Source organism: Hypomesus transpacificus, chromosome 10 (genome assembly GCF_021917145.1).
Source record: "Hypomesus transpacificus isolate Combined female chromosome 10, fHypTra1, whole genome shotgun sequence".
Classification (NCBI taxonomy): domain Eukaryota; kingdom Metazoa; phylum Chordata; class Actinopteri; order Osmeriformes; family Osmeridae; genus Hypomesus; species Hypomesus transpacificus.
The window spans coordinates 14,190,192-14,203,026 of NC_061069.1; the positions used below are offsets into that span (position 1 = coordinate 14,190,192).

Here is a 12,835-nt window from a genome sequence, read left to right on the forward strand (position 1 = left end):
CATAATTCTTTTCCCTTGTCCTTTTTGAGGCTGACAATCATGACTTTGATTGATTTCTTAACGGTGGTGAATATTTCATGGGTTCTGAAATAGAGGAGCCAATTTGAGGGGATTTAATAGACGGTGGCACCATCTGACACCTTGTGGACGTGGTCAGGTTCTCATGCAGTGATTTCATCTGGTCTGTCTCAGACTGGAGCCCTTGTTCAGCACAGCCCTTCTCTCCTCAGCTGTGGCCTGGTACTTCTGGAAGTTTCTTTATGTGGAGATACTGTAGAACTCATGTCCAAAATGGCTTAAAAATTGGTCGTTTTTGTTCACCTTTATTCAGCACTAAAATTCTCACTCGTCACTCATACAACTTAACTCTAAATTGCAACTGTACATGTACATGCTAAATGCAAGCAAAACTACAGCTGCTGTGATTGGTTGGCAGCCAGGTCACTTCCTGTGATGTCACTTTCTCAGGAAGAGACGTGACTGCCTACGCTCCACAGCATCGGCATGTCCACTCTTAACGTGTTTAATTTCTATATTCTTTAAATATGATCACTCTTATCCAGCTATCACAACAACACTGTAGCTCAGAAAAAAAAAAGAAAAAAAAAGTTAGTTTTTAGTTTTTTGAAACATGGGTGCCACAAGCTGAACAAAACCAGTGAACGGCAGTGAGATCAAGGTAACCCTGGCAACCATGACTCCTCAGTCACCCAATCTGAATCTGAATTTCTAGCCATGGACCACATATATATATATATATACTTTTTTAAAATTTGTATTCTCCAATCACCTCTCTGCGAGTCAGCCATACGCTGTGTGTGTTTGATTCGTCAAACGGAAAAACCCTGTTTTTCCGGGACGTGCTCATGCATCCCCCGAGGGCCCCCTGGCTGCGTTGTTTCAGATCATCTTCATGTTGAACTTCCTGGTCCCCCCTCCAGTGGGCCCCCCGGCCCCCGCCGGGCCCTCCGCCTTCCGGAAGGAGTACTCCACTGTGAAGTTGTTCTTGCGTTGGCCGCGGCCTCGACTCCACACGAACAGCAGCAGGAAGCAGAAGAGAACCACGCCCAGGAAGGTGATGCAGCCCATCGCCGTGGATACTAGGATGGTGGTGAGGTCCAGGGTGAACTGGAGGAACACACGGGTGCTGTTCAAGCTCGTGTCGTTGAAGAACTCGCCCGAGTACAGCGAGCGGTTGGCGAAGAAGGCCGAGGCGGAGTCCAGAGGGTGCCCGCGCACGGTGAGCGTGGCGAAGTAGGTGTCGTTGCCCCCGGCGTTGCTGGCGATGCAGATGTAGGTGCCGCTGTCCGTGAGCTGGGCGTAGCGGATCTCCAGGGTCCCGCCCGGCAACACGGTGATGCGGCCCGAGTTCTTGGCCGTAATTTGTCGGCGCTGGGGGGAGATCCAGATGATGGCGGGGGCGGGCTCGCCTTCGGCGCGGCACAGGAAACTCACGGGCTGGCCTTCACGAGCCGTGACCTTGGAGGGAGGGAAGGAACTTTTTACATGTAATATCTGTTTTTACATAAGCCACATACGTTAGCTCTGTGGCTGCGTCCTCACCTGCTGCATCTTGCGGTTGCGTATCTTGGGCTTCTGACAGGTGAAGTGGTCGAAGAGCGCCGAGTCGGTGAAGGTGCTGAGGCTCTTCCCCTGCACCTCCACCGGCCCGGCGCACACCGGCACCCTGCCGTCAAAGTTGAGGGTCTTGCGTCTCTGCAGGATCCACAGCAGACGGCAGTCACACAGCAGGGGGTTCCCGTCCACGCGCACCGTTTCCAGGCTGTTGACCGAGTGGAAGGAGCTCTCCTCCAGTGTCTGGAGCTCGTTGGTGGAGAAGTTGAGGACACGGATCTGCCGGAGGCCCCCCAGGCCGTGACGCTCCACCGTGACCAGCCCCGTGTTCACCATGATCAGCTCCTTCAGCCGCAACAGGTCCCTGAAGGCCCAAGGCTCCAGGGTGGAGATGGGGTTGTAGGACAGGTTGAGGTGGGTGAGGTGGGCCAGGTTCCTGAAGGACGCAGAGGGGACGGAGGTGATGTTGGTGTTGGTGATGGACAGCCAGGTGAGGTCCAGACCCTGGAAGCTGAGGGGGGAAATGTACTCCAGCAGGGGCCAGTGGTCGATCTCCAGACCCCGCAGGTTGGAGAGCTTGCGGAAGTTCTGATCGTCCAGGGCGGAGATGCCCAGGTGGCGCAGGCGAAGGGTGACCAAGCTGCGCAGGTAGGACAGCGTCTGGCCAGAGATGGACGTCAGGTTGCAGCGCTCGATCGTCAGGTCCTCCAGACCCAGCAGACCGGAGAACGCCTGGAGGACACACACATGCGCACACACACATACACACGCGCACACACACATACACACACATACACACACACGTAGGGTTAGGGTCAGCCCTCTTAGACAGACCCTAACTTAGGCATGATTTTATATTTCATCAATTCACTTAGCAGGTCCTTTCATCCAACGTGATGTACGGGGGATTTGAACCTGTGACCTCTAGATCTGCAGTCATTCTGCCAATGAACTATTTATGTCCAAGGCAGAATTTTATTTGATCAAGGCAGACTTTGAAATGTTACCAGACCAGACACAAGGTCAGACTTCGTAGACAGGTGGACAGATTAAATAGTGTGCTCTATTAGACTGAAATATAAACACAACATGCAAACCGTTCCAAAAAGATTCTAAAGGAATAAGGGAATCAGTCGATTGAAAAAACATAACAAGCCCCTAATCTATGGACCTCACATTAGAGGAATAATATGTTTGTGCCTATGGCTATTCTCTGAGAGCTACGCACAAAACATTTTTATTTCTGTCTCTTTATATTACACTCTGATGCACAGTCCTGACATATTGTATTTTACTGGACTGGAGAATAATTGGACAAAACACACACACACACACACACACACACACACACAAAGGGCCAGGCCTCCTAGACAGGTTATTATCAGAGTATATTAAATTAGACTCCAAGATACGAAACATTAGACAGACCACTGACATGCTCTGTGTTATTGGACTACAGTATGCCGGGAACACACACTAGGCCAGACACAGCAATGCCTGGTACACTAGACTCAAGCCGTGTGCTACTGGACCAGAACAGGCATGCTGAGGGAAACAAGGAGATAGTTCTAGAAAGGATATTGCATCAGACGCTTGAGTGCTTTATCGGACCAGAGAAAGACAGGATATTAGTGACTCAGAGCTCCTAGGTTGCTTTCCTCTACCCTGCTCTAGTGAACTCTGCACCCTTCCACTGAACACTACTCTACCATTACGAAACTCTTTTCCATTCAACTACTCTATTATTCTATTATTTTCTTTTCCAACTTTATTCCATTTATACCTTACTCAACTATTGCCCACCTTATTCCATTCTTATTTGATTTAGAGCCCTCTCTTATATTGGACCATGTGGATAAACAATATCTGATAAATGAAACATAAATGATGTATCAGACAGAGAACTGACATGTTGTGGAAAACACAGACAGAGTTTTAGACGGGCGATCAGACCAGAGGCCTCTGTTTGGAAAGGACCCGAATTCACCTGGACACAGACACATTGTCCAACTCTCTTATTCAAACTCATTCAGATTTACGCCTTTTCCAACGGCTTAGGGCTGATAATTGAAAACGAGCATGCTGGATTGTGTAATTGACTATTTGCAGGTTATAACCGAGGCTATTCACACACGTTTTCAAGAGAGACTAATTTAATTTCTCATCAAAAAAGGACAGAGTCTGAAAGTCTTTACGGTAAATATCACGTGGTACATAACACTCAGCGACCATTTGATGAGATACAACGTGCTAGTTCTGGGATGTTTTCTTTCAGAACTGCCGTAAATCACAATAAATTAATCAGTTCTCAGGGGCTGCAAGTGTGCCAGAAAAATATCCAGTATATCTTCTGTATATGTACATATTTTTATATACGGAAGAGTGTTAAGTTTATTGTCTACCCAGCAGAATCTATCTATTCATGCCCCAGGCGTGGTACATAAATACATGAAAACAGAAAAGCACACAGCTATTGAGAGAGGACTATGTTAAAAAGGGGAGAGAGAGTAGGCTCCAAAGGATGTTTGAGTTTTGAGTTTTTTTCCGTTTCATATCGGGGGGCCCTGACCCTGTAACAGAGAGACTAGCCCCAGGAACACCCACCTTGTGTGAGATGTAGACCAGGTCATCCTGACCCTGTAACAGAGAGACTAGCCCCAGGAACACCCACCTTGTGTGAGATGTAGACCAGGTCATCCTGACCCTGTAACAGAAAGACTAGCCCCAGGAACACCCACCTTGTGTGAGATGTAGACCAGGTCATTGTCTCCCACCTCCAGGTTCTTCAGGCTGCGCAGGTCCTGGAAGGTGTAGTCCAGCAGGATCACCATCTTGTTCTCGCTCAGGTCCAGCGTGGTGAGGTTGCCCAGCTTGGCAAAGGCGCCCATGGGCACCAGCTTGAGCTGGTTGTCCCTGAGCCTCAGCACCCGGAGGCTCTGCAGGCTGGAGAAGGCGTTGGGCTCCAGGGTGGCGATGAGGTTCTCACTGAGGTCCACTTCCTCCAGGTTCGGGTAGGGCGCCAGGTCTCCCGTCTCCACCCAGCGCATGCGGTTGCGGCTGAGGTCGAGCAGGCGTGTTTCCGTGGGGATGCCCTCGGGGATGGCGGTGAGGCGGCGGCGCTGGCAGGACACGGAGCGCAGGGGGGCGGAGCACTCGCACCGCGGGGGGCAGGCCTGGCAGCCCCCGGGGAGGAGGAGGAACGCCGTCGACACGGCAACCAGCCCCCAGAGCCACGCCCACCCGGGGGAGCGAGCCGGGGCCCGCCCCCGGGGAGGAGAGCCAATCATGGCCCTGGTCCTCTGACTCCTAGCCTATCGCAGGCAGGGTCAGTGCTCCTCACACCTGCGGAGGGAGGAGCGAGGGAGGAGAGGGAGATGGGGGGAGATGGGGGGAGATGGGGGGAGATGGGGGGAGATGGGGGGAGATGGGGGGAATGGAGGTGGAGCGGGAGAGAGAGGAGGAGGAGAGAGAGGAGAAGGAAGGGAGGATGTGGAGGGGGAGGAAAGGAACAGAGGAGGATGGAGAGAAGGGGAAATAGAAGAAAGGAAAGGGAAAGAATAGGAGGAAAGGTGTAAAGAGGAGGAGAATGACACAGGGAGAATGGGTGATAAGCAAAGAGGAGTGAGAAAAAAGCAGTAGGTTGATAGAGAGAAACAGACAAGAAGAGAGAGGGGAGAGTGGTGAGGATTATAAAGAGGGTGGGGTAAGGAGGGAGGGAGGGAGGGAGGGAGGGAGGGAGGAGAGAGGAAAGGGATGGAAGGAGGGAGGAGAGAGGAGAGGGATGGAGGGAGGAGAGAAGAGAGGGATGGAGGGAGGAGAGAGGAGAGGGATGGAGGGAGGGAGGAGAGGAAGACAGATGGAGAAGTCTATTAGTACCCCACATGTGGAGCTTGTAAAAATGACACCCGTGCTGCTGTGTGTGATTGAATACCCCCCTCTGAACCAGTCTCAGCCCTGCACCTGTCTCACTGCACTGCAGAACACAGCCCCACTTGAACCTGTCTCACTGCACTGCAGAACACAGGTCTGGACCTGTCTCACTGCACTGCAGAACACAGCCCCCTCTGAACCTGTCTCACTGCACTGCAGAACACAGGTCTGGACCTGTCTCACTGCACTGCAAAACACAGGTCTGGACCTGTATACTTTTTCTTCCTACATGCATGATTTGTCGCTCTGGATAAAAGCACCTCCGAAATGAATAAATAAGCATCGCAATTTGGAGAGCTTTTCTCCAACAAACTTGTTTGTCTAGACACCCTTCAGACAAAGTGAATTAGCTAGAGAGCTTTTATCTTCATTTATTCAGCTGATTCTACAATGAGCTTCAGCTGGAGAGCAGAGGGACATGCAGAGACACAAGACTGAGCATGACAGGAAGCCGCAGCACAGTCACAGGAAGTGACATCCATGTACGTCTTACTTCTAGCACGTACCTCTGCATCATGTGTCATCACACAACAACAAGCAGTGAGTTACTGGGAGACTCAAGCACATCCTAATGTACACACACACACACACACACACATACACACACATACACACACACACACACACACACATACACACACACACACACACACACACATACACACACACACACACACACATACACACACACACACACACACACACGCACACATACACGCACACACACACACATACACACACACGCACACATACACACACACACACACGCGTATCTAATCACACAAGCACAAATACTGACACATAGGGACTCACACACACACACACACCCACACACAACAGGAACAATGCTTGACTCATAAGACAACAGTTTTGCCTGGAAACCATCCCTGGAGTGTGTTGCTTCCCTGCAGGCAGTAATCACTGTTTCACTGTGTATCATCCTGCGTTCAACACGCACAGTTTGTGTGTGGGTGCGTGTGCGACCAGATGTGTGTGAGTGTGTGATTAGATGTGTGTGTGCGAGTGCGTTTGTGTGCGTGTGATTCCATGCATGTACGTGTGACTGCATTAGTGTGCCTGAGAATGTGTGTGTGTGTGGGACGTGTGTATGGATGTGAGTGTGTGTGTGTGTGGGACGTGCCATTTCACGCTGAAATCATGACGTCATTAATGATCCAGATCTTTTCTCTGCTGACATGAGATGACTCACTGGTGTTTGGTCTCCTCTAGCAGCACACTGCCAGCACGTCCCGTCTGAGCCCCATCGCTCCTGCCTGGCGCCCCAGGACACCACGTTCCAGCCACACCCCCCCTTACCCTCCCTACCCCCCCCCCCCCCCCCCCCGCCTCTGGGCACGACTCAGACCCTCGTCTGGGAAACAGGATGTGAAACGTGTGGCATGCTTGACCTAACCTCGCCAGATTCTTGAGATCATGACCACAAATCCGAGCACCGGCTTTTTCGCTTGGTCCCATGACAACAGTGTTTTGGGACCAATCAGCTTCAGGAGTGAATAAAGTTAGCCCGTGATAGACAATGACAGACAGATGGTTCAGCCAATCATCCGCTAAGTAATGTTTTGAAAGTTCCGGCCCTTTCCTACACAGTTTCCAAGTCAGACTTCCCAGATGGTTCAGTGTAACAAACCATCTAAAAAGCCACTTTTCCATCATGTTGTTGAACATTGAGGATTGACAATCTGGTTTTATTTCATCCTGGATGTCATGGACTGCTTCCATCAATGTAATTCTCCTACTCAGCTGTTCTGTGATATTTCCGTGTCTGGGCATGGTGTCACAATCTAAAACCAGACAGGAGATACAACCCTGGCCCAGAGAACAGTGAGAACAGCACGGATGGAGGAATGGAGAACGCGACTGAAACACCTCTCGGAAATCCTCAAACTTGAAACGGTCTGTTTCAAGAAAAGTCTGGCACAAAAAAATACGATTTTCTTTTTTTCTTCATACGAAAAAGAAGGCGTCTGAAGTCAGGGTTTGTTTGTGGAGAGAAGTGAGAGAGTGGAGGGGCCCCAGAGGACTGTCCAGATGAAGGCCAAGGCAGAGCAGAGCACGTCAATAATAGATGGTCGGTGTTTATTGGCCACAGTTTAGAAGGCTGAGTCACACGTCTGGGATCCAGACTCACATTCCCTCTGCTGGGGTTTGTCTGTCTGCGCGGGGGGGGGGAGGAAAAGAGAGAAGAGGAGAGAGATGAGAGAGTGAGAGAGGATAGAGGGGAGAGAGGGGAGGGGAGAGGAGAGAGAGGAGAGAGGGGAGGGGAGAGGAGAGAGAGGAGAGACAGGAGAGAGGAGAGAAGAGAGAGAGGAGAGAGGGGAGGGGAGAGGAGAGAGGAAATAGAGGAGAGAGAGAGGAAGGGGAGATGAGAGAGGGGAGATAGAAGAGAGGAGACTAAAGAGCCAGTAAGAGAGAAGGACCATAGATGGGAGGGGAGAGGGGGATGAGAGGAGAGGGGAGAGGGGGATGAGAGGGGAGGGGAGGGGGGGGATGAGAGGGGAGGGGGGGATGAGAGGGGAGGGGAGAGGAGAAGCGCCCCCCTACCCGGATGTTTCAGATTTAGTCTCCATCGTCTGTGTGACCGCCGACCGCTCAACATGACCATAACCACACCACAAAGCCCCTGTAGACCTGTAGAAGTGTCCTGTGCTTGAGCAGGGCCAGGGGGGGGCCAGGGGGGGCCAGGGGGGGCCAAGGGGGCCTGGGGGGGGTCCAGCCGGAGGGTCAGAGTCTGTGGGCCGTGAGAGTGTGTGGGAGCAGAGAGCAGTGAGGTCTGTGTCTCCCCGTCACACATCAGCGCTGATGATGGGAGGTAGTGATGGCGAATGAGCCCCCCTCTTTGCCCCCTGCCACAGTGTGTGTGTATGTGTGTGCAAACATGCCTGTGTGTGTGCGTGTTGTGTATTTGGTGCTGGGTGTTTGTGTTGTGTGTGTGTGTTTTGTGCAGGTGTGTGTTTTTGTCCCTGTCGTGATCCCTGGCTCTTAGGTAGTGTGATGGATGCAGGCTGTCTTTCTCCCTTTCTCCCCCCCTCCCTCCCTCCCTCCATCCCTCCCTCCCTCCCCCTCCCTCCCTCCCTCCCTCCCTCCCTCCCTCCCTTCCTCCCTCCGCCTACTTCTCCCCACTTTACTCTCACTACATTTCTCTTTATATCTCTCCTTCTTCTCGGCTCTCTCCATCCCCCTCTCCGTCCCCCCCCCCCCCCCCCCCTCTCCCCCCCTCTCCCCCCCCCCCCCCCCCCCCCCCTCTCTCCCCCCCCTCCCCAGAGTGTCGTACAGTACGGGTCAGTGACAGAGCCACAGTATGAATCAGTGAACTGAGTCCCTCAGCACCACCAAGGTCTCGGCTCAAGGACAGACACCAGCTCCTTCAGTCACACACAAACAATACAGATCACAGCTCTCTCTCACACACACACACACACACACACAGAAAAGCACCCACAGATGAATACACACACACAGAAAAACACCCATGCTAACACCTACACACCTACAACACTCCTTTTAAGAAATTGTTGTGTGGAGGTATGTGGTAGTCCTACAGGTGTGGTAGTCCTACAGGTGTACAGGTGTGGTAGTCCCACAGGTGTGGTAGTCCTACAGGTGTACAGGTGTGGTAGTCCTACAGGTGTACAGGTGTGGTAGTCCTACAGGTGTGGTAGCCCCACAGGTGTACATGTGTGGTAGTCCTACAGGTGTACAGGTGTGGTAGTCCTACAGGTGTGGTAGTCCTACAGGTGTACAGGTGTGGTAGTCCTACAGGTGTACAGGTGTGGTAGTCCCACAGGTGTGGTAGTCCCACAGGTGTACAGGTGTGGTAGTCCTACAGGTGTACAGGTGTGGTAGTCCTACAGGTGTGGTAGTCCTACAGGTGTACAGGTGTGGTAGCCCCACAGGTGTACATGTGTGGTAGTCCTACAGGTGTACAGGTGTGGTAGTCCTACAGGTGTGGTAGTCCTACAGGTGTACAGGTGTGGTAGTCCTACAGGTGTACAGGTGTGGTAGTCCCACAGGTGTGGTAGTCCTACAGGTGTACAGGTGTGGTAGTCCTACAGGTGTACAGGTGTGGTAGTCCCACAGGTCAGCTCCCCTGCTATAAGCCCTGTCATGTCTCTCATTAGTGCTGTATGTACGGGTCAGTCTGGCAGCACACCATCTCCAGGACAGCTGTCTCTCACACACACACACTCACACACACGCACACACACGCACACACACGCAGCATAAAAAGCTCAAGCAGATGTTGAGGCAACATCAATGTCTCTCTCTCCTTCTAACTGGCCAGGCAGCAGATTGTACCACAGAGCAGATGTCCAACATCTACCTGGGGAACGCCCCGGACATACACACAGACACCATGAGTTCAGTTTGCACAGCTGTTTATGAAAACTTGCCGGCCAAGTGAACTTGAAGAGAAGCTGCAGATCTAGTCTGAGCAGCACACTGGCCCCGGCTGCAAATACTGACTAAACTACACAGACAGGAGAACCCTCACATCTACTCTACTGCCTTCAATCAACTTTTCAAGAGTCCCTGTGCTCCTTGTGTAGGGTGTGTGTTTGAGTGTGTGTTTGTGTGCTTGTGGGAGTGTGTTTGAGTGTGTGTGTGTGTGCTTGTGGGAGTGTGTTTGAGTGTGTGTGTAAATAGGTCAGCCTTGTTGACTGGCACTGGTGAAATCCCGGCAACAGAGTGTGGATCTCAGTAAGACCTGCATGTCTCCTCTGAGCCATGACTGGGTTTAACACACACACGCTTACACTGACATACCCCCGCACCTCCACACACTCACACACACTTTGGCATCCTCTGCACCTCTCAAACAGCCACAGTTTAGCAGCAGTGGCATCGACCGACCGTCAGCTAGTCAGCAGGATGTTAGAGGAGCTTTTCTATCCATTATAAAGGAACTAATTGAGGTGGAGGCTTGACATATCCGAGTCCTGCTGAGATCAGCTGACAGGAAGTCCACGGGGCCAGACATCTGAAGGCGTGCTCGGGCCAGGGGAGAGGCTTCACTGCCCTGGCACTCAGAGGGGGAGTTGGGGTTGGAGGGGAGGGGAGGGATGAATGAGAGGTGGTGGTGGAGAGAGAAAGAGAGAGGAGAGAGAGAGATAAGGAGAGAGAGGGAAGGCAGGCCCAACTGAGAGGGATAAGGAGAGAGAGGTAGAGAGAGATAAGGAGAGAGAGGTAGAGAGAGATAAGGAGAGTGAGGGGGAAGGAGTGCATGAGAGAGAGAGAGAGAGGGACAGGGAGAGAGAGCTGAGCGCTCCACAGAATATGTTAACCAACAGCCAGGCCTGGAACTGTGAACTAACCAAGACTGACACTGGACTTAAATGACCTTTAGACGATTTATCTCACACACACACACACACTCGCCCTCCTTTCTCTCTCTCTCTGAGGAGAGAGGAGGGGGCTCTGCTATAGACCTGGCCTCACCCAGGTCGATACAGCTGTCCTGAAACACACAGAGCACAGCAAACAGGCAGCACAGCTCTTTCTGTCTATCTCCATCAGTCTCTCTCCTGATTCACCTCCCTCCCTCTCGCTCCCTCTCGCTCCCTCTCAAACACATTGAAGGTGGTCGGGCTGTTACGGTGAGGTTGGGTTGTAGCCTTGTCTGGTTCAATCTCCTCACGGCTCTCTCACTGCACTGCTACAGACCACACACACACACATCACACACACACACATCGCACACACATCACAGATGTTATATAGGGCACATATGCTCCCTTTGTTATTTACCCAATGATGAGTTATGATACCCTATGAGTATGTGGGGCAGTGTGTTTTATAGAGGGTATAGAGAGAGAGAGAGAGAGAGAGAGAGAGAGAGAGAGAGAGAGAGAGAGAGAGAGAGAGAGAGGAGAAAAGAACTGGATAGAGGCAGAGGAAGAGATAGGGATGTGGAGAGAAAGGGGGGGGAGGCAGTGAGAAGGAGAGGGGGAGAGAGAAAGGGAGAGGGAGAGAGGGATGGAGGTAGGGAGGGAGTAACAGGAAGCATCCAGGCCTAAGGGGATAGCCACAAATCCAGTCAGAGAACGATGAAGGCTAGTGAGATCAGGAGAAAGAGCAAGATACTCCTGAGGAATAAGTACTCAAACACACACACACACACGCTATTTCAGAGTTTGTGGGAAAGTAGCACAAGATGAGAGACAGAGAGACAGTGAGAGAGGGAGGGAGAGAGAGAGAGACAGAGAGGGAGAGAGAGAGAGACAGATAGAGACAAAGAGAGAGACAGTAAAGAATCACAAACTACAATCCCCAAACTGCTTCAAAGCTGGTGAACTCCACTTCAGCAGTGATGTCTGACACACGGAGAGTTCTCCCTCATCCACACCGCGGCGGCAAGCGGCAGTAAACAAACCCAGGCCAGGAACAAGGAAGAGGCACAGCTGTTCCTGGTCCTGGTACATCCACAGCAATGACAAACCTCTATCTCCCTCTACTCATTATAAGTGAGTAACAGCGTCAACATTCAAACTCTTTTTTTCTCCTGTGATCACTGCAGCTTATGTGGTCTGTGGTGGTTTTTGAACTGGGAACCACAAGCTAGAAAACAGAGCTTGGACGGAGAGCGCGAGCATACGCACACACACACACACTCTCACTCACTCACTCACTCACTCACTCACTCACTCACACACACACACACACACACACTCACACGCACGCACACACACACACTGTAACAGTCATGTGTCAGACAGTACTTGTCTGAGTTGGTATGTGTGGGCAGACGCTACCAACACTAAGTGGATTAGTCAGGAGACGGGCCTAAAAGGTCGGCATGACAGTGTGTGTGGGTTGTGTGTGTGTGTGTGTGTGTGTGTGTGTGTGAGAGAGACAACACACAGAGAAGGAGAGAGGGAGAGAGAGAACAATGGTAAAGAGAGAGTCAGAGAGAAGGAGAGAAACAGAGAGGCAGAGAGAGAGAAACAGAGAGAGAGAAAGAGAGAGAGAAAAAGAGAGAGAAAGAGAGGGACAGAAAGAGTTAGAGAGAGAGAGAAAAGAGAGAGAGAGAGAAAGAGAGAGACAGAAAGAGACAGAAAGAGAGAGAAAAAGGGAGAGACAGACAGAAAGAGAGAAAAAAAGAGACAGATAGAGAGACGGAAAGAGACAGAATGTAGGAAGACCGCAGTGACAATGTTGTGCTGAACCCCACATTCGGTGATGTCACAGTGCAGTTCCATGGCCTTCGTTCTAAAAACGACCAGAGCCGGAACGTTCAGCACCACCAATCACATCCACACCACACGATGCATCATCTCCTACGTTGCTCAGACGACATGAACCCATAACTCTT

General features: G+C 51.5%; 1 protein-coding gene across 2 annotated transcripts; it reads right to left on the reverse strand.

Annotated features, from left to right (window-relative positions):
- Positions 1-307: 307 nt before the first annotated feature.
- On the reverse strand, positions 308-4,912 carry LOC124473047 (leucine-rich repeat and immunoglobulin-like domain-containing nogo receptor-interacting protein 3). Of its 2 annotated transcripts, none has more exons than XM_047028289.1 (3): positions 4,350-4,912; positions 1,564-2,307; positions 308-1,479 (listed from the first exon to the last, which is right to left on the reverse strand). In XM_047028289.1, the coding sequence occupies exons 1-3, from the start codon at positions 4,860-4,862 to the stop codon at positions 901-903; spliced, it is 1,836 nt and encodes a 611-aa protein (XP_046884245.1). In that variant the 5' UTR covers positions 4,863-4,912; the 3' UTR covers positions 308-900. The 2 variants fall into 2 exon arrangements, with proteins under 2 accessions (XP_046884245.1, XP_046884244.1); XM_047028288.1 differs by having other exon boundaries at positions 4,314-4,912.
- Positions 4,913-12,835: the final 7,923 nt, after the last annotated feature.

What these genes read in the sequence shown, in the direction of transcription:
- LOC124473047 (XM_047028288.1), bottom strand. Translation starts at nt 4,862, where the DNA reads ATGATTGGCTCTCCTCCCCGGGGGCGGGCCCCGGCTCGCTCCCCCGGG. An exon ending in TGGTCTACATCTCACACAAG is followed by an intron (nt 2,308 to 4,313) that starts GTGGGTGTTCCT and finishes TGTGTCCTCCAG; the next exon opens with GCGTTCTCCGGTCTGCTGGG. An exon ending in GCAACCGCAAGATGCAGCAG is followed by an intron (nt 1,480 to 1,563) that starts GTGAGGACGCAG and finishes CCTCCCTCCAAG; the next exon opens with GTCACGGCTCGTGAAGGCCA.